We start from the raw sequence: 26884 nt of genomic DNA, 5'->3' as shown, positions 1-26884 counted from the left end.
ATCTCATATAAGAAAAGGAAGGATTTTACTTCAGACCCTGTCTGTGCATCATAATTAAGCTGTCTGTTACTTTGAACTACGTTTTGCACGGCAGCTGAAAGATGGGGATGGTTTTCCTAATGTTTTAGGTCCGTGACCAGGAGCTCAGTGCGTCCTAGTCTTAGATACGAAGCACTCTGCTCTGCAGCTGGCAAAATCATATTTTGCTTGCATTGATGCATTGTACTCAGGTCTGATCTCAGGGGATGCGTTCAAGATGGATCTGTGCGCATAACAGTCTGTAAGAAAAGCAGTCCAGGCTGTCTGATCAGTCGAGCTAAAGGAGTAATGTGTTGAAAAGTCAGGGGCTGAAAGTTGACCTCTGAGACATCCCACATGACACCTTTCAGTCGAGCTATGCAGCACCAAGACAATTTGTTGTACTGAGTGGAATAATAAGGAATCTAACCATCCCAGAGCAAGTCCTTACATTACTATTAAACTGTAGGCCTTTTTTGTTCAAGAAAAACATTTTTGGGAAGTGCGTCATACTCTCCTTTGATGCCAAGTGTTCAACACTGATGTAAATGAAGGAAATCATTTTCAAGGCCTATTTAGTGTTCTTGCAGATATCATTGATAATGTAAGTGTTTATATATATATATATAAAAGATGTAATTTTTAGTAGATGGGTAAATTAACTCGCAAAAATAGTGCTTTTGTTGCACACTGTAGAATTACCCTACTCTTTCAATTTCTCTGGAAATTAAAAAGTATTCTTACCCATTTATGCAATTTGTAGCTATTGGGAATCTACATGACATGATTTGGTGTAGCCTAGAAATTACACTAAAGACAGTGTTAAAAATGCAAGGCTAATATTCAGTCACAGCCATTTGCAAACCTTCCACCTATGCTACCCCGGATAGAGTTGCACAAAACTCCACGTATCTATCACCAGAACAGTTAGTCCCAGTCTTTCCTTTTGCAGATAATTTTCTTATTAGATGTTTTGATTCAGTTGACTACATCTCCCAAAATGACTGCTTTGTGTAGAAGGAACTGAACTGTCAACTGGTTGTCTTGGTCATCTTGTAGTCGTCTTATAACCTTAATTCTGAAAACCTGTGTCAGTTTCTCATTTTCTGCTCCCTGTCGAGGACTACTATTCGTGGATTCATTTAGTATGTAGCCCCTTGATGTCATGCAGAGCTGAGCCACTAAATTCCAGCTTTAAGCTAGGGCAGTGTGTAGTTTTTGAAGCTGACTGGTAGAATGTGTCCTGTCTTGGAAACTGCTGTCCCAACTATTGTCTGGTTTACAATGGTATAACGAGAGGATCCCTATGAAACCACCTTTAACTGATGTATGGTAGATTACAAGATATGCAATTAGATGCACAAGGGTGAGGTTGGGCTGAGTATTAGATATGATGATGATGCTGCAGTCAGCAAGGCATTTGACACCAGCTGCAAGATTATATCCTGATCCCAGTCATCTGCTTCATGGCCTACATTATTTAGACTAGACCAAGATTGGTACATTTAACTGCAGTTGTAATATACCCAGAGCTAGTCATTGCATAAAGAGGGAGTGGGGTCTTTATTTTGAAAGTGGCTATAGGAAGCTTTGGTGTTGCTTGAACCTTGATCTGGTTATCTGTTTTTCAGACTTTGAGGTTGATCACTACTCTGTGGTTTTGACATTGTATTGCTCATTCGCAAGTTAATCTCGCCAAGATCACATCCACAAAAAGATAAATCTCTTCTAAAAGTAGAAAAGTGGAAAATGGAAAAAAGTAGGGACATAACACAGGTTCCTTTGCTATTCCACCTTGCATCGCTAATCTCATTTTGCCCTCCATCACCAATCCATTTCCCTGTCCCTCGTTCCCACAGCTGCATTCATTCAGTAAGGCATGTAGAAGCATGAAAAACTCTTATGTAGTTTTAATGCTCTGCTTTCCTGCATCATTTCAGTTGCACAGTATGCTCACTCTTGCAGAGAACAGTCAGACCTTCCTCCGCATCCAGGTTGCTGGGCACGGGTGGGAGAGATTGCATGCCTCCTTTTCACAGGTAAATTTCAAAGCCTGGTTTGTGCACAACTGTCCCTTCTGCACACGAAACTCTTGAGCCATTTTAGAGATTGCACTGCTGTAAACAGTTTGACTCTGATAGGTCAGTAGCCACTTGCACTCAGTTTGCTACAGTTTTCCTTTTCCTACTGCTCCGACTTTAGCTGTGCAGAATGCAACCCAACTAATCTTTTGTACTATATCCGTAGAATGAATGAAGACATTCATTTAACAGATATAGTACAAAAGATTAGATTGCTTGCCTTCTTTGGGCTAAAAGCGTTCTGGAGCTCCAAGGACCAACGTTAACACCAAGCTCAGGCTTTTAAAACCAACTTAAAATCAGTCTTTCTGTATGCAGCTGAAACTTGGAGGACAGCAGTGATCACCCCCACCAAAGTCCAGACCTTCATCAACACCTGTCTGAGGAAAATGCCCCAAGTCCGCTGGACAAACACCCTCAGCAGCAGCTACCTATGGAAGCAGACTTTCCAACTCCATTCACATGAAGAAATCATTAAAAGACACTGGGGATGGATAGGTCATGTCCTTCTGTAGCCTCTATCAAACACCACCAGGCAAGCCCTCACCTAGAGCCCTCAAGTGAAAAGGAAAAGAGGAAAGCCAAGAGGTGTCGAGGCCTTGTGGCTAAATGCAAGGAGATGGGTTACACCTGGTGTCCAATTGAAAAAAAAACCCAGGACAGAGATGGCTGGAGTTCCTAGTTGATGGCCTACACCCCAGGAGGGGTGGTGGTGGTGGTGGTAGTCATAAGTAAGTAAATCAGTAGAACAACGACTATATCTTAAACTGATCCCCAGGGGTCTCCGAGACTGTGCCATGTAACTGATACTCCAGAACATACTCAAACTACCTGCTTTCAGAGTATTCCTAAAAAATTGGACTATTCAGACTAGCCTTGCATCTTGGTGGTGGTGACCATCTATTGTTGCTTATGGGCCCACACCACTTAATGGCAGATTGTAACTGCACTCGTCACAATGCGTACTATGTTCTCTTCCCTTGTTAACCACGCTACCAACTATCTTACATGTAGGTGCATAGGATTCTCCTTCTCAAGGCACTCACTAAATTACACATTCTTAATATCCATAGGTTGCGCTAAAGTGAACCTAAGGTAGCACGTAGAACTTTATAGTAATCCTTTAAATAAAGAGAAATACGACAACACCTAAAGAGAGGGTTAAACAGCCCAAACTCAAAACATTCCCACACCCATCAGCTGTGCATTGGATAGACATTATTATTATACATATAGTTGTCAATTGAACCCATACCATTCTTCACGGAGTCCTGGCTTTTGTCGTCAGCACATTTCTTTCCAGTATTTATAGTTTTGCTTTCGGCATTGCAGGTATTGACTTAAACATTGCTGCATGATTTTGGCCAAAAACCCCATGACTTACTGAGGATTTTACCCATGACAGCACCGTAGTACCTGAAAATCATACTAGCTCAGTAATTGCTGCCATGTGGTGATCACTGAGCTTGTATGTTTTATTGACTCCCACAGATATCTTTGTAGTTGCCATGTATCCTACATCCCCTCTAGCCTGAATGCTCTTTAACAGATGTCATTGTTTAGCTGTTAGTCACGTCTTAATGGACACCACTTGTAAAGTGTGTATTTTTTCTTCTTGCTGGTGATCTCTTTACCCAAAACAAGGTGCTTTCTTTTGTTCGAATTGATATGCACAAAGTTCTTTCTTGTGCCGTGATCCTGGGGTGGAATCCTTAAGGTGTCTGCAAGAGAAAGCACATTTTTATATATAATAATGGATGACTGATAGAACCTTTATTTTATGATTGTCGCCTTAATCTTTATATATGCCAGTGCATGTGAATGTCTCATTTAACATGAGATGCACTTTTCTACTAGTCTACAACAGTTTTTTCAGGCTTTCAGAGACTTTCTGCTCTGTGTTCTGTTACAAAACCGGTAACCTGAAGATGATGTACCATGCAGTTGAAATGCTGCAAGCTAAATATATGTGAAAAACAGCAGCTAGTATAAGTGAAGAAATGCCAGTTGGCTGCTTTAGACCTTCTTTACTCTTGACCTTCCTGTCATGTTCCCTTGAACTGAATGTAGCATGTGTAAGAGACTGCAGCTTCTAGTTATGTATGGAGTCACCAAACTTTTAACTAGTTACGCATTTCAAGTTGGTGGGTAATTACGGTTCTTTCAGTGTAAGGAGGTATTTGTGTAAGAAATGAAATTCCTCCAACACCTTTAGTGGCAGACTGGTAACTGCCTCTGTTGCTAAAGAATGGCTCAGTCCTGGATCAACAACTACCAGGCTGTTTGAAATGTCAGATTTACGAAAATACATATTGTAGTCCATGTGGTAGCTTGATAGGTTATTTGCCTACTGTAGATAACAGGCTTGAATTCTAACAAACCAACCATCTGGCATCGATCTGTGTTTGATGAAGTACGCTTATGTGTGGTTTTTTGTAGCCAAGGGGAAGCAGAGGACTTCAGAGTATGAAGTCGCCCTTCTTTATGACTATGTGATAACTGTGTTCCGGTACAAAATTACTCAAGTGTAGCAGAACTGGAACTAGTTGGATTCCTCTGTGCAAATCAGTGGAATAGGCAACATTCATAGTTCATTTAATGGCAAGTATATCAGCCAGTTTAGAGAACTTGTTGAAGGCTCTGCAGAGAAAGTTAGAATACAGAGAGAACATAATAGGGCCTGATCAGAGGAATTGTTGAAATACTGGTTTTCTTATCTCAGTCTTGTAAACTTAGAAGGGAAGGTTTGATCCCGATAAGAGGATGAGGGGAGAAATAAAAAGATTTGTGAATAATGCAGGCCAAGATCAGAGTACTTCTCGTTTCTAACAGGAGCCAGATTAGGGAGAGCAAGGCAGGGCTGATCTTGACATTCTTCTTCCTTCCTTTGACAAGTCTTGCACCCGAATTTAGGACCACTCTCTGTGGTGCCAGGTGGAATTTAGTTATCCCAGTTAGTAAAGGAGTTGCCATAGTCGAATTAACATTGAATAACATCTTCGACAGGAGCAAAGGTTTCATCCCAGGAAGGTTTGCTTTGTAAAGGTCGTTTAAGGGATTATGAGACCATTACATTTGTGGTGCATGCTGTCAGAATGGACAATATTAATTTGATTTTTGAGATAATTCTGAATAAAAAGCAATTTTTTGCTTTGAGTTTAAAATACTCTTATGTGCGTGTTGCAGTTCAGATGCTCTGAAGTTCCCTTTACTTAACATCAACCTTCCTGCCAGTCAGTTAAAGAGAATAAATCACTTTATGCCTTAGCAAGATCTTTGACTACTGTGAGGAGCAAAGCTGAAAGCATACATAACATTAACACTCCTGTTTGAGCAACTATGTATTATAACTATGGTGGTCGTCTTAAACATTTGTTTGCCACACTCTGGTAATGTTTGAAAAATGAGTATTTGGTGCCCTTGTTTTTACTGTATTTATGTAAATGGTTCATTCTTCTTTTTTATAGTACAGCATTTTACACTACTACCTAGGAGGTGCAGTTAGATACTTCAGATCTTTTGTTGATTCAATAAGAGAGCCTGTTTCACTTTGTCTCCCCCTTTAAAGGTTATGACTACTGAAGGCACTGGACGAAGGATTTTGGTGGAAGATAAGTTGCCCCATATCTTTGGATTCACTCTGCTTGGAGATTTCATCTATTGGACCGACTGGCAGCGAAGGAGCATCGAAAGAGTGCACAAGCGCACTGCTGAGCGAGAGGTCATTATAGACCAGCTGCCAGATCTCATGGGGCTGAAGGCAACCAGTGTACATCCTATAATGGGTAAGAAAAGCAGATACATAAATTCTATCTCTCTTAGGTCTTGGTCATGCCAGCATAGTGAATGCAACTGAACGTTAAATCTTGCCTTCAGGTTGGATCCAAGGAGACATGTAGACTATTATTTTAACGGTGGTTTGAAATTGGTATCCCTTAGGCAGACTCAGTTATTGACAGATAAGAGAGCTTATTGAATATGGGACAGTTAAGTGCAATTTACAGTTTTGTACAGAATTTGGGAAGTTAATGTTTATACAAGCATTGGCACAGCCAGTAGATCTACCCTATGCAAGAGCTATTAGATTTGCCAATGTATTTTAGCCATGTTGTACACCAGCGTGGCTGTCGTTCAGCATAGCTGTAATTTAATGGTGTGGAGTAATGTTGTAGAGTGGAATATCAGAGTAGGTTCTCAGATTGGAGGAGGGTCTCATAGGGTGGAGGAGGGTCTCGTGGAGTCAGCTTAAAAAAAATATGCTTCATTCAGTACTGCTTTTCTAATTCTGCTATATTCTCAAATATCTGTGCAATTCATTTACAGACATTTAAATGTTATTGTGTGCTAGAAAAAAAACTTTTCTTTCACACCCCAAGACTGTCATATAAATCCTCTTTCTTTGAAGTCAGAGAAAGAAAAGAGAAAGAAAAGTAAACACCAAGCTCCCTTAGAAGACAGAGCATGAGAAAAGAACAAAATTTACAGAAAGCCAGTACTCATGGAAGAATACCTTAAATAGGATATACTCTGCAGGAGAGACAAAGATGTTGGACAGCCTAAAATAAAAAAGAAGCCATATAAAAATCAGGCAAATGTGTTACAAACCACAAAGCAAGTAAAGGGCAGAATGCATTCCCAGAGAAGCTTTCAGAATGTCTCCAAGAAGTCTTTGTAGACCAGGGAGCTGCGCTTTCTTGTAGGCTTCGACTTTATAAAAAAAAAAAAAAAAAGGGTGGGGGGCGGGTGGTTAGTAGGGGGTTGCCCCCAAAAGAAGATAGACAATATTTAAAATAAAATAGGGATCAGTTTAATTTACCTCATTAAAACACCCATATATCTTTATATGTATTTACATAGATGTAAATATACAAATTAAACCTAGTTCTAAACCTAGTTCTAAATTAAAATATAACTTTTTAAAAATGAATACATAATAAAATAAAAATTATAGTAAAACAAATAAAGCATTAAATGTAACAAAATAAATTAACTATTTTGAATTGAAGATGACTTTACAAAACACTCATTAGCGTAAACTAACTTTAATATATGATAAGCAAAAATCATATACCATCAAAGATGTGAAATAAAGATACTACTGATGTACTTCCTGCAATGTAACTACCAATATAAAATGATTTATGGGATCCAGGAGCACTATATTAAATAAAAATATAGTACTATTCTCAGAAAAGTAAGTTTATTCTTTTAAAATCAAAGCAGTTATGACAGCCTAAGTTACTGGATAAAGAACTTTGGATAGAAAATACCGGCTCCAGAATACTGAATAAAGAAGTGTCAAGAAAAGGCCTTTAACAAACTAGGAAAAAAGGCTAAGGAACCTCCCTTCCATCCCTAATAAGGAAAATGTCTTCATCTCCATTACTTTCTGGTTTGGATGCCTGCCTTATGCCAAATCCACATTCAATTAAAAAAAGGGGATTTGATGTGTGAAGTAGACCTTGAGGATGTAAGTTTTCATTTATCAGTAATTCAAAACATAGAAGGTTTTTGAGGTTTGTTGTTGGAAATCACCAGTACCAATTCAAGGTTGTCCATTCAAGTTCAAATCCGCCCCTAGAATGTCCTCCGAGCGCATTGCAGTAATAGCTGCCCATCTGAGGAGAAAGCATTTTCGTTTAACAATTCTTTTGAAAAAGCTTCAAAGCCTCAAAGTCCTGGTTGCTTGTGTTCTGGTTCAGGGCGGACCTGGCTTGGCAGTTCAGGCTAGACTATTCCCATTGGAGCAGGATCTAGACTGATTTACATACAGGTAGGTACAAACTGAGCTGGCATGGTCTGTATAGCAACAATGGACTGGGACGCGGCCCGAGTAATTACCAGTGGCTGAGAATAATTCAGGCATTCCATCCATCCTTCACTTTATGTACTCTTTAGCTGTTGCCAAGGCAAAATTCAGCAGTCGTAAATCTAATCTAGGTCTTGCAGCATGAATCTTTTCCTGAGTTCACATGTTGTGCATTATTCTGCCATCTAGTGATTGGGTCTGGAATTGTTCTGGTTTGTTTACTTTTTAATTTTTTTTTTTTTTTGTGGGGGTCCATTTGGTGATATATCCATCCCCTTTGTGATGTCAGACGCCGCCCCGGAAGTTCCAGTGTGTAGTTGCCATCCTAAGATTCTTTTTTCTACTATTGGGTCTGGAAACAAGATGGAGGAGCTCTGGAGTGTGTTTTTTTTTTTTGAAAACCAAAGTAGAAGTAAGAAGAGTAATGAAATCGCCAAATACTGCGAGAAAATCAACCAGAGAAAGGGAATCCTTCTCTATCCCGACGGGGACCCTGTTGGTAACCACGTGGTCTGAGATTGAAGTAGGGAGAGGCTGATGAGGGTAATTGAAAACACCCCCTTTAAATTCTACCACCACTCCCACTGCAAAATTGCCCAGAGAGACGCCCCCCTCCCCCCCCCCCCGAGGTCTGCAACTGTTGTCTCCTGAAAGACTCCAGGGACAAAAACTGAGAAACCTGCGATGAACTTGTATCTAAAACTCTCAAGGTAATTCGACAACAGAGGCTATAACACTACATCATGGCTAGCACTCAGAAGACTTGGGTATGACTCAGGGATACAGTGATGGGGAGGAGAACATTGAGGAGTCTGAAACAGCTTGTGGAGAAGAGTCGGACGCAGAAAAGAGGCACATGGCAAAAAGAGATGAAAAATGCTGAGAGGAAGAAACAGAAGGTAACTAGACTGCGGAAAAGCTCAGACACTAAGTCCTTGGGCAATAAGTGCCAAAAGGCTTCCTCGGCTTTGAAGCATTCATCGACCAAAGGCCAGACAAAACAAAGAGCCACATGGACCCTGACCAAGAAATACAGATGGAGGCAAAGCACTGTTGAAAACCTTGATGCATCTGTCTATTCGAGAGGGAGCGAGAGACAAAAGCAAGGTGTTGTAGGCGGAAGAACTATCGATGCCGAAAAAGAGACTTATGTTGATGCTTGATGCCAAACAAAAAACTCTAAATGTCTAACGCAAGAAGAGAAGGCTCCAGGCCGAAATAGCTGTCCTCCTACAGAGGAAGGATTTCGATGACTCTGTGTGAATTCCTTATTCCGGCCTTCCTCAACCACTGCAGCCGAAAATAACCAGTCTGTTTACAAAGGCACTGGCAGAATCTCATTAAGAGGGGCAAGAAGAGATCTACAAACTCAGGGAGGTTGAAGACACAACAGTGTTTGATAATTAGTTTGAGAAGACACAGCATGATCTTGATGCAAACCCCCCAGAGGAGGGGGGTAAACACCTATATTTTGAAGCCATCTCTGTAGGAGGCTGGCCTGGTTTATAGTGGGTACCTTGTGGTACTTACACCCTGTGCCAGGTCCAGTTATCCCTTATTAGTAGAATAGAGGTGTTTCTAGCAGCTTAGGCTGATAGAAGGTAGCTATGGCAAAGCAGCTTAGGCTGAGCTAGGAGACATGCAAAGCTCCTACTATACCACTTATATAGCACAATATCATAAGAAAACACAATACACAGTTACTAAAAATAATGGTACTTTATTTTTATCACAATATGCCAAAAGTATCTCAGTGAGTACCCTCAGAAGGTAAGTAATATACACAAGTCATATGTACATAAACCCAAAACAGGTAAGTAATAGTAAGAAAAGTAATGCAAACAGTGTAGAATTACAATAGGATGCAATAGGTAAACATAGGTCTAGAGGCAACACAAACCATATACTCCAAAAGTGGAATGCGAATCACGAATGGACCCCAGACCTATGGGAGCCTGTAGAGGGTCGCTGGGACTGTAAGAAAACAGTCGGGGTGTCCAAGATACCCCACCCCAAGACCCTGAAAAGTAAGCGTAAAGTACCCCTACTATCCCAATAGGATACAATAGTTGTGATAGGGGGATTCTGCAAGAACCACAAATGCCAGCAGAGCACTGAAGATGGATATCTGGACCTGCAAGGCAAGGGGACCAAGTCCAAGAGTCGCAGTAGTGTCCGGGGGGGGGGGGGGGGGGGGGCAGGAGCCCAGGAAACCCCGGATGAAGGTGCAAGAAGGCTGCCTCTGGGTGGAAGAAGCCAAGGATTCTGCAACAACTAAAAGGGCTAGTAACTTCTCCTTTGGATGGAAGATGTCCCACGGCGTGCTGGAGGTTGCAGGAGTGTTTCCACGCAGAAATACCAAAAACAAGCCTTGCTAGCTGCAAGGGCCGCGGTAGAGTTGTTTGGGTGCTGCTGGGGACCAGGAAGGACCAGGATGTCGCCCCTTGGAGGAGGAGACAGAGGGGGCGCTCAGCAACTCCGAGATCCCACACAGAAGCAGGCAGCACCCACAGAAGTACCGGAGCAGGCACTTAGAAGATTTGTGAACCGAGCTGGCTCAGTCACAAAGGAGGGTCCCACGACGTCTGAGTCCAACTCAGAGGGTTGAGCACTGCAGGGCGGAGTGCTGGGGACCCAGGCTAGTCTGTGCACAAAGGAATCCTTGGAGAAGTGCACAGAAGCCGGAGCAGCTGCAAATCACTCAGTACACAGGTTTGCAGTCTAGCATGGGGAGGCAAGGACTTAGCTCCACCATACTTGAACTGAAGGATCACTGGACTGTGGGGGTCACTTGGATATAGCTCCTGTGTTCCAGGGACCACGCTCGTCAGGAGGAGAGGGAACCCAGAGGACCGGTGATGCAGTCTTTTGGTGCCTGCGTTAGCAGGGGGAAGATTCCGTCGACCCACAGGAGATTTCTTATTGGCTTCCAGGGCAGGGTGAAGGCAGACAGCCCCCCAGAGCATGCACCACCAGGAAACAGTCAAGAAAGCCGGCAGCATGAGGTGCTACAATGTTGCTGGTAGTCGTCTTGCTACTTTGTTGTGGTTTTGCAGGTGTCCTGGAGCAGTCAGCGGTTGATCCTTGGCAGAAGTCGAAGAGGGAATTGCAGAGAAACTCTGGTGAGCTCTTGCATTCGTTATCTGAAGAATACCCCAGAGGAGAGACCCTAAATAGCCAGAAAGGAGGTTTGGCTACCAAGAAAGGAGGATTGGCTACCAAGAAAGGTAAGAGGCTATCAGAGGGGGTCTCTGACGTCACCTGCTGGCACTGGCCACTCAGAGCAGTCCAGTGTGCCCCCAAGACCTCTGTTTCCAAGATCGCAGAGGTCTGGGACACACTGGAGGAGCTCTGGGCACCTCCCCTGGGAGGTACTGGTCAGGGAGTGGTCACTCCCCTTTCCTTTGTCCAGTTTCACGCCAGAGCATGGCTGGGGGATCCCTGAACCGGAGTAGACTGGCTTATGCAGACATGGGCACCATCTGTGCATTTCCAGAGGCTAGGGGAGGCTACTCCTCCCCAGCCCTTCACACCTATTTCCAAAGGGAGAGGGTGTAACACCCTCTCTGAGGAAATCCTTTGTTCTGCCTTCCTGGGCTGGGGCTGCCCAGACTCCAGGAGGGCAGAATCCTGTCTGAGGGGTTGGCAGCAGCAGCTGCATTGGAAACCCCGGAAAGGCAGTTTGGCAGTACCTGGGTTCTGTGCTAGAGACCTGGGGGATCATGGAATTGTCACCCCAATACCAAAATGGTATTGGGGTGACAATTCCATGATCTTAGACATGTTACATGGCCATGTTCGGAGTTACCATTGTGACGCCATACATAGGTAGTGACCTATGTATAGTGCTCACGTGTAATGGTGTCCCCGCACTCACAAAGTCCGGGGAAATTGCCCTGAACGATGTGGGGGCACCTTGGCTAGTGCCAGGATGCCCACACACTAAGTAACTTGGCACCCAACCTTCACCCAGTGAGGGTTAGACATATAGGTGACATAAGTTATTTCACTCAGGCTGCAACGGCAGTCCTGTGTAAGAATTGTCTGAGCTCCCTATGGGTGGCAAAAGAAATGCTGCAGCCCATAGGGATCTCCTGGAACCCCAATACACTGGGTACCTAAGTACCATATACAAGGGAATTATATGGGTGTACCAGTGTGCCCATGAGAATTGGTAAATTTAGTCACTAGCTTGCAATGACAAATTTAGAAAGCAGAGAGAGCATAAACACTGAGGTTCTGGTTAGCAGAGCCTCAGTGATACAGTTAGACACCACACAGGGAACACATATAGGCCTCAAACCTATGAGCACTGGGGTCCTGGCTAGCAGGATCCCAGTGACACATAACCGACACACTGACAACATAGGGTTTTCACTATGAGCACTGGGCCCTGGCTAGCAGGATCCCAGTGAGACAGTGAAAACACCTTGACATATACTCACAAACAGGCCAAAAGTGGGGGTAACAAGGCTAGAAAGAGGATACCTTCCTACAATCTCCACTAGTCGACCTATCCCGCTACAATCAAGGGGCCTGCAGAGACATATGTGGTACAGCTAAAAGAGGGAAAAGGGGATTCATATTTCCTTTTTGAAAAATGAATGCCTTCATACAAGGGAAACCTATATCTACCCATGATCCCTAGCATCACGGACCAAGGGAAAGAGGCATTTCGTGAGCCTGCAACTGCAAAGGCTGTAACACCATGAGTGGAAATGTACAGGCCTTCCACTCAGGACCCTAAATACTTTAAGAGAAATGCTCTAGCAGATTTGATTATTGTGATAACTGCTAGAAAAAGGACCAACGCTCCCATATCCACAGGTCCACCACCAGAAAAGGAGAATAAGAGACTTGATCTTGTGGGAAGAAAAATGGAAAGAGAAGCAGCCACGAAATGAAATGGAGGACTGCTAACTCCGGCTCTCTCTTAAACAGATACGGCCACCAACAATGGTGTGAGATGGTGTCCATCTTGCAGCACTTCCCAAAGGAGTACAGAGAAATCGCCAAGGTAGTGAAGCATGAAGGGAAAAACATTGCGAAATACCTGCCTCAAGTCAGCACTAGATGCAGCAGATACTGCCAGCAGACAGATGTGCACAGGAACGACACTAAAAAGCATGCTTAGCTCAGAGTATCAGTTTTTAAACCAGAGGTGTAAGCCTCAGTCATCAAAATGCCTTTCACAGGTGACACCCTGTTTGAACAGGTGGTGGATGACACCCTTCAGCAGTTAAAAAAGGATAACTAGATGGCAAAAGCAATGGGGCACTACAATCAGAGGTTCCTTCTGAAGAGGAGGAACCGCAGCCAGGAGACCAGCTGGCAGAGCACCCTTCCTATCTGGCCAACAACAACAGCAGCAGCCAGAAGCCAGCACACGATCCCTGCCACACTGCAAATATCATTCCAGCAGTGGCAACACCCTGCAGGACAGTCCTTTCGAGGAAAAGAAAGGGTAAGAGCCCAACCTCCCAGAGTGGGAGGACCAACAGGCAAGTGAATTATACAGCATCCTATCCCACCACGAAACACCTGTGGGAGGCAGATTAAGGTATTACCCCTCGAGTGGTAAAAGATTATCTCAGAATTTGGGTGCTAAACAACATAATACGTCACTGATACTGCATAGAACTGATCAATGAATCTCCGCAAATATATTGACAAGAGATCATACAACTCCGAAAGAAGGTCAAAAAACTCTTTCAAAAGAGAGCTGTAGGAAAGGTCCCAGCAAGGGAAACAAACAAGGGAAACTATTCACCCGTTTTTCTGGTGCCAAAGCACGATCTGACTTTAAGGCCAATCCTAGACCTCATATGCATAAACAAGTTCATTCTCAACATTTCAAGATGACAATACTTCAAGGAGTAATATCACTCCTAAAGAAGGTGAATTTTATGGCCTCTCTAGATCTAAAGGATGCCTAGCTACACATACCTATGAATCAAAAACACAAAAAGTACCTGTGATTTGCATTGCACAAGATACACTACAAATTCAGGGTGCCACCATTTGGCATAAATTCAGGTTGAAGAGTCTTCACAAGTACCTGGCGGTGGTGGTAGCCTGCCGAAAAGGACAGGGAATCTGCCTACCCTTACTCAGATGACTGGTTAGTAAAAACACAATTTAAGAAAAAGTCAGTCACTGGGACATACAAACAGTGATTGCTACACTGCAACGCCTTTGATTCATAGTAATTCACAAAAAGTCTCCACCACAACCGGAACAGGTAAATGTGTTCCTGGGAGCAACATTAAATTCCAAGACAGCACAAGCATACCCAGTCCAGAGGAGAGCAGAGGCAGTCGCTGAACAGACTGTCCTTTACCAGAGGGGTCGGTCTCTGACAGTGAGGGCTGTCATGAAACTCATGGACATGATGGCATCATGCATCCCACTCATAACATGCGCAGTTACACATGCGACCTGGCCAGGAATGGATCTGCGATAATCGTTACAAGCCGCTGGCAGGATCTAGTGGTTGCCACAGCAAGGGTGGTAAAGGATATACAATGGTGGAAATCAAGCATGACCATGGGAAGACTATTCAAGACACAAGCTTCCACGGTGACCATAACAATGGACGCATCCCACAAGGGCTGGGGAGCGCACGCTGGCAATCTGAAAGTACGGGGATTATGGAACAGCACGGATACAGTAAACCATATCAGTTACCTATAGATGAAAGCAGTATTCCTGGCCCTGAAGACTTTCCAATTTTACACAACAGGTCAAACTGTACTAATCTAAAAAGACAACACAACAGCCATGTTTTATCTCAACAAGCAGGGAGAAGCAAAATAATTCACCCTGTCCAAAGTAGCCCAGGAGATATAGAAATGGGCGAGCCAAAGACAGATCACACTGCACACATTTCACCTACCAGGAGAACAAAACATGGAGGCAGACAGACTAACCACGCAGGACAGCCCTTCCCACAAATGGGAGATAAAATAGGAAACACTGGAAAAGATCTTCAAGGTCTGGGGAAGACCAAAAATAGACCTGTTCGCAACCACATAAAAATGCAGAACACGAACACTTCACCTCCAGGTTTCCACACCAACAGTCAGAGTGGAATTCCCTGTCAATAAACAGGTCATGGGGAATTGCGTATGCCTTTGCACTAATTCCCCTCATTTCAAAGGTACTGGACAAAGCCAGAGAACCAGGGGCGAGCCTCGTCCTTATAGCCCCACAATGGGCCAGACAAACCTACTACTCGGACTTACTAGAACTGTCCAAGGGGCAGATGATCACACTCTAAGCAGAACAGGACCTACTATTAATGCAGGAGGGGAAAGTCTACCACCCAGAGCCAGCCACTCTCTGCGGCCTGGCTCCTGAATATCTAGAATTTGGACATCTACGGCTGCTACCCAGGGCGATGAAAACCCTAAGAGAAGCACAAGGAGATGTTACACTGCAAAATGGAATGTATACATTCATTGGTGCACATATAACAAGAGAATGGAAACCAGGTTGGAAGAGGAAACTGTACGAATATGTCTCACTTACCTACTAGACAGTGGCCTAGCCTACACATCACTAAACATACACCTAGCAGCAATAGTAACCTACAGCAGGGGTGTCTCAGGTAGGTCTCTTCACATCCCTAGTGGTAAAGATTCTTGACACGTTATAAAAAAGATTAGCACCAATCAAGATAGATTCCAGCACCATTGTGGAACTTGAACACTATACTCACTCACTTGATGAGAAAGCCTTTTGAGCCTATGCACAAGTTGGACCTAAAATCTCTTACTCAAGACAGACTTTGTAATTGCGATCACATCGCTACGCATAGTCAGTAGCGATACAGGAATCATATCTACAGATCAACAAAGACAAGGTGGTCCTCAGAACTAATGCTCATGTCCTACCCAAGGTGATGACCCAATTTCATGTCAACTAAAGCATGCAGCTACCACCCTTCTTCAAAGAACCAAAAACACAGTCCAGAAGAGTCCTGCAGCATTGGATGTCAGAAGAGCTCTAATGTACTGTCTGCAGGAAACAAAGGAGGTTCATAAAGAAAACCAATTGTTTGTTTGCTTTGCCACAACAAGCAAAGGTTCACTAGTAACTAAAGGAACTATTGTCAGATGGATTGTGGAAACAATACAAACTTGCTATTCTAGGGTGGGGAAACCCTACCTGTACGCCCCAGAACACACATCAAAAAAAAAAAAAGCAATACTGGTGTCCTTGGCAGACATGACCGTCGACGAAGTTTGCGGGGCAGCTACATGGGCATCACCACACACCTTTGCAAAACATTGTGTAGATATTCAGATGATCTGTGCCACAGTTTCCACTGGTTACATTATGTTGTGTTCTTCAATCATAGCATTTGTAAAGTGCAGCACTGGGGGTGGGGCTGAGGGTGCCGTGTCTCAGTCGAAAAGCCACATCTTGAGTCTCCTTTTGAAGTCCGCCAGGGAGGGAGCTGTTCAGAGGTGGAGGGGCAGGCTGTTCCAGGACTTGGCTGCTGTGTAGGAAAAGGAGTGGCCTCTTCTGCGATGGATGTGGGGGTGCGTGCGAGGTTTAGCGAGGCAGAGAGTACTTGCTGTGACGTAGAAGCTCAGCCGATAGTTGATGTAAGAAGGTTGTGGAGAGCCCTTAAGTAGCTCGGAGGACACACCGGCTTAAGGAGCATTGCCATTGTCGGTGGCTGGTGACCAGGACGTGTGTGAATGTCTTTCTGGTGTCAGTAGGGATCCATTTGAAGATTCAGTGGAACATACATAGGATGAAGAAGTACAAGATGGTGACAGATTTTTCTTTTAAATTCATGGATAGTTGGAAGTCGAGGATGATGCTGTGCTTTCATGCTTGGTCGGATGGAGAGTGCTTTGGTCTGAGTTCTGATGGCCACCAGCTTTGGTCCCAAATGGAGGTGTTCTCACAGAAGGTCAGGAATTCCATTTTGTTGGATTTTAGATTGAGGCAGCTGTTTTTCATCCGTGTTGCTACGTTGGTCATGGCGTTGCGAAAGTTGGCTTTGGCGTTGTGGGGGTCTTCAGTGAGTGAGAGGATTATTTCAGTGTCGTCAGCATAGGAGACTATATTGAGTCCGTAGGATCTGACAATGTCTGCAAGGGGGGGATGTAAATGTTCAACAGGATCGGGCTGAGTGAGGATCCTTGGGGTACGCCGCAGATGATGTTCTTGGGTGTAGAGGTGAAGGTATGAAGATGGAATCTCTGTGTGAGGCCGGAGAGGAAAGAGGCGACCCACTTTAGGGTGCTTTGTTGAATGCCTATGTTGTGGAGTCTGTTGAGTCCCCACCTTCTGCTCAGAAATCATCCATGGGAAGAAGGGGACAGCTTCCACTTGCTATTCCTCTCATGACATCACTTCTAGGAGGTGAGTGTGCAGTATCTCAGTCACTAGTTGCTCCAAGTCATCATGAAGAGGCCATCTGAATTATCTTTCAGTGTTAAAGCATACCTACATCTTAATGTGGAAAAGTGGGTACTCTGACTTGTGGGCTCTCAATCTTCAAGTATTTCTTCATATGGCCTTCAAATCCATGAGCTTGTAGGGTGATAAGCAGCATATGCCATCGGCTTTAACAACTGTGGTTGCTAAACAGTCAGCGGAGGATGATGATCATCCCATCTCTCTTGAGGAGCTCAGCTGTCTTCATAGGACCCAACCTCAAACACTTGATGCTAGTGGACCAGCCTTCTCTTCTTCATTGGAAAGATGTTTTTTTTATTTTTTATTTACAGCTGACAAGGTAGACATGTTTCCTCTTGTTGCTATTCTCAAGATGACTTGGGGAGCCTGAATTGGACAGAGATCTGAATCCCCCAGTAGGCACAAGTTCTTTCCGATCAGACTCTGATTCGACCTCCTCTCCAGTTTGGTGTGATCTTCCACCAGTATCACCTCAATCAACTCCTTCACAAATGTTTGTGATTGATGAGCTGATCTGCTTTAACAAGCTTTTTCAGCAGAGCATTGAGGAAGTTCAACATTCAAGAAAAAAAATCTAAAAATCAACAGGTCTTTTATTTTTAAAACTATCCAGTTGACACTTAAGGTGTGAACAGTGGTTCCCTTGGTCATTGGCCTGTTGGAATTTATGATGGACACATTTGACAATCCTTTCTTTGTGCATCCAGCGAAGACTTGGCTGTAGAAGAAATTTAGACCTCTGTATAGAAATCTGAAAATCCTGAGTGTGAGTACCACTGACTTCACCCTAATAGCGGCTGCAAGAAAGAAATACATTGCTGCATGTTCTATTTTTTTTAAACCCACTGGAGAAAGAGCAGAGGTTTGTACAATCTGTGCAAGAATGTTTGTTAGACATCAGTAGGCATTGTTGGAGTTGCCAGATCTTTGTCTGTTTTCACTACAGTAGGTCCTGTGAGCACTCAACGAATCAGTTTTTGAAATTTCTTCTAAGAGATTAGATGAGACTTTCAGGAAATTAAGGCAGGGTCACATCGAATAGCTTGATTGGGATGTCTGGGCATGGCTGTCAGACATTATGCATGGTTTAAACTTACCTTTTTAACATCACATGCTTAGCTCAAGATGTTGCAGGTTCCGTTCTGTGGATTCTTTGTTCTGGACCACAGACTGTAGAGGAGAAACAAAGGATGAAACCTGCGGCAGAGACCTTGGCATCACTTGAATTCTGGAAATGAGTTTACTATTATCCAGTTCACAGGCTTTCGAAGAGTAACCAGCATGCATACATAGCTTTCTGAAAGTGCCATCTTTAGTAGTAAGCTCAACAGCAGTGCTTTTAATTGTACAGTTCAACTCATGCAAGTGATGCTGGTCGGAAGACTTCCACAGCTTGTCAGCAGCCTGCCACTGCTGCTGGAAAGGCCCTGGCAGTGCAGTGCATTGCAGATTTTTCACCTTTTGCAGGACTGTATATTTTTACTAACTTTATAACTCTTTGTACTTTACCCCTGCTAACCAGTAGTAAAGTGCCTGTAATACTCCTTCACCTTATGCTTGGATTGGCATATTCCTCATTGGCATAATTACCTTGCTTATAAGTTCCTTATATATGGTACTATGTGTACCTATGGCCTGGAAGTTTAATGCTACTAGTGGACTACAGCACCCATTGTGCCATCCATTACAGTGGCAGTACGAATATGGACTCAGGTCTACAATTATAGCCTGTCCGTAGCAGTGCTGCAATTCGACCTCTCAAAATAAATCCTTAAACTGTCAAAACCTTTCTTTTAAAAAATTAATAAGTCCTTTCACAAGACTGGGTGCATGCTCTTAAAAAATGGGACGTGCGGAAATTTAATGTTAACATGTTACAGTGACAAGCACCTAAAAGCTGTTTTCATTGTGGCAGGCTAATGTTGAAAAACAAATTACAGTTTAAAATACTAATACTGTAACTCAGAATGGTATCAGCTAGGGTCATAAGTAACTATTTTAATAGTTATTTAAAATCCAATTCCATAAAGTGTTTTTTAATCATCGATATTAATGAAAAGTAACTTTTAGGAAGTTCCCTGATGTTCCTAGAGGCTACTTTACATTGATTCTTCAGCTTCTCCTGGACAGTAATTCGCCTTGAATTTGTGTGGAATGCAACAGAGGAACAAACAGTAGACTGACCTGGATCAGCTGAGACTACTGCTTTTCAACTCCTCAGAATATGCAAGGGTGTTTCTTCCTATTCTAGACCTGAAGGAGGTGAAGAGATGTGTGAAAACAAAAATAATTGAAGATGTTGGCTCGCCTCTATATCTTACTCCAAGTACAGCAAGGCAATTTGCTGGGTGCGTTAGGTGTACAATATGCCTATTTCCCAGAGTGTTTTAAATTTTTTTTTTAAAAAAATAGGTTTTAAGGTTAGCGGGTCCGTCTTTTCCGAGCAAGGTGGTAATTTATCTTTACAATGATAAAATGTCAATATTAAGACTTAAAGACCTTAAGTTAACAATATACTTGCTGTTCAAATTGAGTCTTCATGTCAATTTCAAGAAGCCAACACTGGTTCAAACTCTTGAGTATTCTATGCTGTTATACCGAATGTAGGAAGATGGCTATCTTTGTAGTGTACTGAATGTAAGGGGACAATATGCAGATAGTCCAGGTGACCTTTATTGGTTTACAGGGTTTGAAATAATAATCCCCAAGTGCTCTCTCTTGTGGTAGTGCGGGTGAGCAGTTTAGGCCTATAGGAGGATAGTGCTAAGCATTTGTTGAACACAGTTAATAAATGACATGCATTCAAGAAGAAACTTGAGGCCAATGTTTAGAAAAATGTAGTTACTTTTATAGAATGTTTGAACACCAGAAAAACTTGAAAAGAAGGTTAGTACTGTTGCAGAGTATCAACTTTTGCAATTTAGTAACTTCACTCAAAAGCACTTTTACTGTAAAGGGAATTCCTTTGGCTAAAGCACTTTTACTGCATAGGGGTCTTTGCAGTCAATTCTCAGGGGTGGGGTGTGACTTGCCTGGTAGTGCACCACGCCTATGGGCTTAGCTAATTTCACCTCCGTCTCGGTGCCAAATGGGCCTCTGGGCAGGAGAGGGTGGCAGCTCCGAGGTCTAGCAAACTGGAGTCACATAACAAAGGCAGCAAGGATTTTGAGAACTCTGGCATGCAAACTCACTAACCATCCTATTGAGGAGGTGATAACAGTTTCCTCCAGGGCAGGCATTGCTTCTGGCCTCAGAGCGCTGGCTCTCACCTGCAGGAGGTCAGAAACAGGTCTGTGTTGGCAGGCTGGTCGACACCAGTCAGCCAGCACACTAGAGGGCTATTAGGTTTTAGGGGACACCTTTAAGGTGCCCTCTGGGTGCATGTCATGGTAAATCCAATAATTGCATGAGTCTGGATTTATTAACACAAGTGGTTTGATACCAAACGCCAAAGGTTTCAGTGAAGCCATTATGTAGCTGGGTATAGTTCAGTACATACCTTAAGATAGCTTCTCTGTTCACTTGTATTTTCTAAGTAATTGAACTAGACATCAAATGGGCATATTTGTCCATGCTGATATGCCCTCACATCAAATATAATGCACCCTGCCTTAGTGCTCTAAGGCCTGCCGTAGGGGTGACTTACATATATTTCGATGCAGTGACTGAGGCATGGCACAGAATGTGTGTGCCATGTTGTGCTATCACCCATGACATGAGACAGTCTGTTGGCAGGCTGCGTGCAATTTGTAGGGGATTCCTTAGAGTGGCACAATACATGCTGCAGCCCTTAGGGACCTTCTCTAGTACCCTGGCCCTAGGTACCTCGGGGTACCATTTACTAGGTACTCACAGAGGTACTAGAGTGTGCCAATTGTGTACAGTTAGACCTTTTACCTTGTTTTTAGGGAAAGAGCACCAGCTCTGGGGACTTGTTTAATTGGGCCATAGTGCACTTCAGTCGAAAAACCTCAATACTAGTGAGCAAAAGTGAGCGTGACCATGTCCGAAAGGGGCACTCTGCTACACTGAATACATGAAAAAAGTTTCTTCAGAAGGAGAGATTTGTTTATGTATGTAAGGAAATGCCTCCTTGGCATGGTTACCCCCTGACTTTTTGCCTTTGCTGATGCTATGTTTTGAATTGAAAGTGTGATGAGGCCTGCTAACCAGGCCCCAGCACCAGTGTTCTTTCCCTAATTCCACAATTGGCACACCCTGGCATCCAGATAAGTCCCTTGTAAGTGGTACCCCTGGTACCAAGGGCCCTGATGCCAAGGAAGGTCTCTAAGGGCTGCAGCATGTCTTATGCCACCCTGGAGACCCCTCACTCAGCACAGACACACTGCTTGCCAGCTTGTGTGTGCTGGTGAGAACAAAACGAGTAAGTCGACATGGCACTCCCCTCAGGGTGCCATGCCAGCCTCTCACTGCCTATGCAGGTATAGATAAGTCACCCCTCTAGTAGGCCTTACAGCCCTAAGGCAGGGTGCACTATACCATAGGTGAGGGCACCAGTGCATGAGCACTGTGCCCCTACAGTGTCTAAGCAATACCTTAGACATTGTAAGTGCAGGGTAGCCATAAGAGTATATGGTCTGGGAGTCTGTTTTACACGAACTCCACAGCACCATAATGGCTACACTGAAAACTGGGAAGTTTGGTATCAAACTTCTCAGCACAATAAATGCACACTGATGCCAGTGTACATTTTATTGTACAATACACCACAGAGGGCACCTTAGAGGTGCCCCCTGAAACCTTAACCGACTATCTGTGTAGGCTGTCTGGTTCCAGCAGCCTGCCACAACCGAGACATGTTGCTGGCCCCATGGGGAGAGTGCCTTTGTCACTCTGAGGCCAGTAACAAAGCCTGCACTGGGTGGAGATGCTAACACCTCCCCCAGGCAGGAGCTGTAACACCTGGCGGTGAGCCTCAAAGGCTCACCCCTTTGTCACAGCACCGCAGGACACTCCAGCTAGTGGAGTTGCCCGCCCCCTCCGGCCACGGCCCCCACTTTTGGCGGCAAGGCCGGAGAAAATAATGAGAAAAACAAGGAGGAGTCACTGGCCAGTCAGGACAGCCCCTAAGGTGTCCTGAGCTGAAGTGACTCTAACTTTTAGAAATCCTCCATCTTGCACATGGAGGATTCCCCCAATAGGATTAGGGATGTGACCCCCTCCCCTTGGGAGGAGGCACAAAGAGGGTGTACCCACCCTCAGGGCTAGTAGCCATTGGCTTACTAACCCCCCAGACCTAAACACGCCCTTAAATTTAGTATTTAAGGGCTTCCCTGAACCTAAAGATTTAGATTCCTGCAACTTACCTGAAAAAGAAGACTGCTGAGCTGAAAAACCCCTGCAGAGGAAGAACAGAAGACACCAACTGCTTTGGCCCCAGTCCTACCGGCCTGTCTCCTGCCTTCCAAAAGAAACCTGCTCCAGCGACGCTTTCCAAGGGACCAGCGACCTCTGAATCCTCTGAGGACTGCCCTGCTTCAAGAAAGACTAGAAACTCCCGAGGACAGCGGCACTGCTCCAAAAGAACTGCAACTTTGTTTCAAGGAGCAGATTTAAAGACCCCTGCAACTCCCCGCAAGAAGCGTGAGACTTGCAACACTGCACCCGGCGACCCCGACTCGACTGGTGGAGAAACAACGCTTCAGGGAGGACCCTCCGACGACTCTACGAGGAGGGAGGAGTCCTTCGGTCCCGTGACCAAAAAGACTTCTTCGAAGAAAAACAACTTGTAATACTCCGAGCCCAACACCAGGCAGCGGACTGTGCCAAACATGTGAATCTGCAGCGACTAATGCCACGAACAGATGTACACTGGGTAAGTGACATTTTCATTGTCCCCCCTGAGCCCCCACAGCGACGCCTGCAGAGGGAATCCCCAGGCTCCCCCTGACCGCGACTGCCTGAACTCCATTTCCCGACGGCTGGAAAAGACCCTGCACCCGCAGCCCCCAGCTCCTAAAGGAACGGAACTCCTGTGCAGGAGTGACCCCCAGGAGGCCCTCTCCCTTGCCCAGGTGGTGGCTACCCCGAGGAGCCCCCCCCCTTGCCTGCCTGCATCGCTGAAGAGACCCCTTGGTCTCTCATTGAAAACCATTACAAACCTGATGCGTGTTTGCACACTGCACCCGGCCGCCCCCGCGCTGCTGAGGGTGTACTTTTTGTGCTGACTTGTGTCCCCCCCGGTGCCCTACAAAACCCCCCTGGTCTGCCCTCCGAAGACGCGGGTACTTACCTGCTGGCAGACTGGAACCGGGGCACCCCCTTCTCTCCATTGAAGCCTATGTGTTTTGGGCACCTCTTTGACCTTTGCACCTGACCGGCCCTGAGCTGCTGGTGTGATAACTTTGGGGTTGCTCTGAACCCCCAACGGTGGGCTACCTTGGACCAAAAACTGAAACCTGTAAGTGACTTACTTACCGGTTAAAACTAACATTACTTTACCTCCCCCAGGAACTGTGAAAATTGCACTGTGTCCACTTTTAAAACAGCTTATTGTGTTTTATGTAAAAAGTATACATGCTAATGAAATGATTCAAAGTTCCTAAAGTACTTACCTGCAATACCTTTCAAATGAGATATTACATGTAAAATTTGAACCTGTGGTTCTTAAAATAAACTAAGAAAATATATTTTTCTATAACAAAACCTATTGGCTGGATTTGTCTCTGAGTGTGTGTTCCTCATTTATTGCCTGTGTGTATGTACAACAAATGCTTAACACTACTCCTTTGATAAGCCTACTGCTCGACCACACTACCACAAAATAGAGCATTAGTATTATCTCTTTTTGCCACTATCTTACCTCTAAGGGGAACCCTTGGACTCTGTGCATACTATTCCTTACTTTGAAATAGTGCATACAGAGCTAACTTCCTACATTGGTGGATCAGCGGTGGGGTACAAGACTTTGCATTTGCTGGACTACTCAGCCAATACCTGATCACACGACAAACTCCAAAAATTGTCATTAGAAATTGATTTTTGCAATTTGAAATTTTTCTAAATTCTTTAAAGTCCTGCTAGGGCCTTGTGTTAGTCCCTGTTAGCATTGCTTTTAGAGTTTAAAAGTTTGGTAAAAGTTTGAATTAGATTCTAGAACTAGTTTTAGATTCTTAAAAAGTATTCCAACTTTTAGAAGCATAATGTCTAGTACAGATATGAATGTGGTGGAACTCGACACCACACCTTACCTCCATCTTAAGATGAGGGAGCTAAGGTCACTCTGTAAAGTAAAGAAAATAGCAATGGGCTCCAGACCTTCCAAACTACAGCTCCAGGAGCTGTTGGCAGAGTTTGAAAGAGCCAGCCCCTCTGAGGATGGCAACTCAGAGGATGATGATAGTGACTTGGAGGGTGATTCCCCCCCCACCAGTCCTATCTAGGGAGAACAGGGCCTCTCAAGCCCTGACTCCACAAATAATAGTCAGAGATGCTGGTTCCCTCACAGGAGGGACCAACCTCTCTGAAATCACTGAGGATAACTCAAGTGAAGAGGACATCCAGTTAGCCAGGATGGCCAAAAGATTGGCTTTGGAAACACAGATCCTAGCCATAGAAAGGGAAAGACAAGAGATGGGCCTAGGACCCATCAATGGTGGCAGCAACATAAATAGGGTCAGAGATTCTCCTGACATGTTGAAAATCCCTAAAGGGATTGTAACTAAATATGAAGATGGTGATGACATCACCAAATGGTTCACAGCTTTTGAGAGGGCTTGTGTAACCAGAAAAGTGAACAAATCTCACTGGGGTGCTCTCCTTTGGGAAATGTTCACAGGAAAGTGTAGGGATAGACTCCTCACACTCTCTGGAAAAGATGCAGAATCTTATGACCTCATGAAGCGTACCCTGATTGAGGGCTTTGGATTCTCCACTGAGGAGTATAGGATTAGATTCAGGGGGGCTCAAAAATCCTCGAGCCAGACCTGGGTTGACTTTGTAGACTACTCAGTAAAAACACTAGATGGTTGGATTCAAGCCAGTGGTGTAAGTAATTATGATGGGCTGTACAATTTATTTGTGAAAGAACACCTGTTAAGTAATTGTTTCAATGACAAACTGCATCAGCATCTGGTAGACCTAGGACCAATTTCTCCCCAAGAATTGGGAAAGAAGGCGGACCATTGGGTCAAGACTAGGGTGTCCAAAACGTCCACAGGGGGTGACCAAAAGAAAGGGGTCACAAAACCTCCCCAGGGGAAAGGTGGTGAGACAGCCAAAAACAAAAATAGTAGAGAGTCTTCTACAGGCCCCCAAAAACCTGCACAGGAGGGTGGGCCCAGAGCCTCTTCACAAAACAATTCTGGGTACAAGGGTAAAAACTTTGATCCCAAAAAGGCCTGGTGTCGTAGCTGTAGTCAGCCTGGACACCAAACTGGAGACAAGGCCTGTCCCAAGAAAGATACCACTTCTAACTCCCATCCAGCTAAAACTGGAATGGCCAGTCTTCAAGTGGGATCAACAGTGTGCCCAGAGCAAATCGGGTGTCACACTGAAGCTACATTAGTCTCTGAGGGTGGGGTGGATTTAGCCACACTGGCTGCCTGGCCCCCTAACATGCAAAAATACAGGCAGCAGCTCTTAATTAATTGGACAAGTGTAGAAGGCCTGAGGGATATAGGTGCCAGTGTCACTATGGTGACAGAGAAACTGGTTTCCCCTGGCCAATACCTGGCTGGACAAACTTATCCAGTCACCAACGCTGACAATCAGACTAAAGTACATCCCATGGCTATGGTAACTTTAGAGTGGGGAGGGGTCAATGGCCTGAAACAGGTGGTGGTCTCCTCAAATATCCCAGTAGACTGTTTGCTTGCAAATGACCTGGAGTCCTCAGCATGGGCTGAGGTAGAACTGAAAACCCATGCAGCCATGCTGGGTATCCCTGAACTGGTGTGTGTCAAGACAAGGGCACAGTGCAAGGCACAGGGTGAAAAAGTAGAGCTGGAGTCTGGAAGAAAGGCCCAGCCTACCAAGAGAAAAGGAAAGTCAGCTGGGAAACCAGCTGCAACACAACAAGAAAAAGAGAACCTCTCTTCTCAGGAAGAAGTTCTGCCCTCTGAGGGAACTGAGCCTATGGAGCTGGAACCTTATCAGGTTGAGCTCTTAGGCCCAGGGGGACCCTCAAGGGAAGAGTTGTGTAAGGGACAAGAAACCTGTCCCTCTCTTGAAGGCCTTAGGCAGCAAGCTGCTGAAGAGTCCAAAGGCAAGAAAAATGGAACACATAGGGTCTAGTGGGAAGATGGACTCCTGTACACTGAGGCAAGAGATCCCAAACCTGGTGCCACTAGGAGAGTGGTAGTGCCTCAGGGTTTCAGAGAGTTTATTCTGACCTTAGCCCATGATATTCCCCTTGCTGGGCATTTGGGACAAACCAAGACGTGGGAGAGGTTAGTCAACCACTTCTACTGGCCCAATATGTCCCAGAAGGTTAAGGAGTTTTGCCTCTCCTGCTCCACCTGTCAAGCCAGTGGTAAGACAGGTGGGCATCCAAAGGCCCCCCTCATTCCACTTCCAG

At 44.5% G+C, this 26884-nt stretch overlaps 1 protein-coding gene across 1 annotated transcript in view; it reads left to right on the top strand.

Moving 5' to 3' along the window:
- Nucleotides 1-26884, top strand: part of LRP6 (LDL receptor related protein 6) — a 591871-nt gene that overhangs the window by 189400 nt on the left and 375587 nt on the right. The window contains exon 8 of the mRNA XM_069228018.1: nucleotides 5668-5884. Coding sequence (XP_069084119.1) covers nucleotides 5668-5884 — 217 coding nt within the window. The remainder of the gene's footprint in view (nucleotides 1-5667; nucleotides 5885-26884) is intronic.

This window comes from Pleurodeles waltl, chromosome 4_1, assembly GCF_031143425.1.
Source record: "Pleurodeles waltl isolate 20211129_DDA chromosome 4_1, aPleWal1.hap1.20221129, whole genome shotgun sequence".
In the NCBI taxonomy this organism is placed as follows: Eukaryota; Metazoa; Chordata; class Amphibia; order Caudata; family Salamandridae; genus Pleurodeles; species Pleurodeles waltl.
Note: the sequence above shows the minus strand (reverse complement) of the source record. Positions and strands in the feature narration are given on the sequence as shown.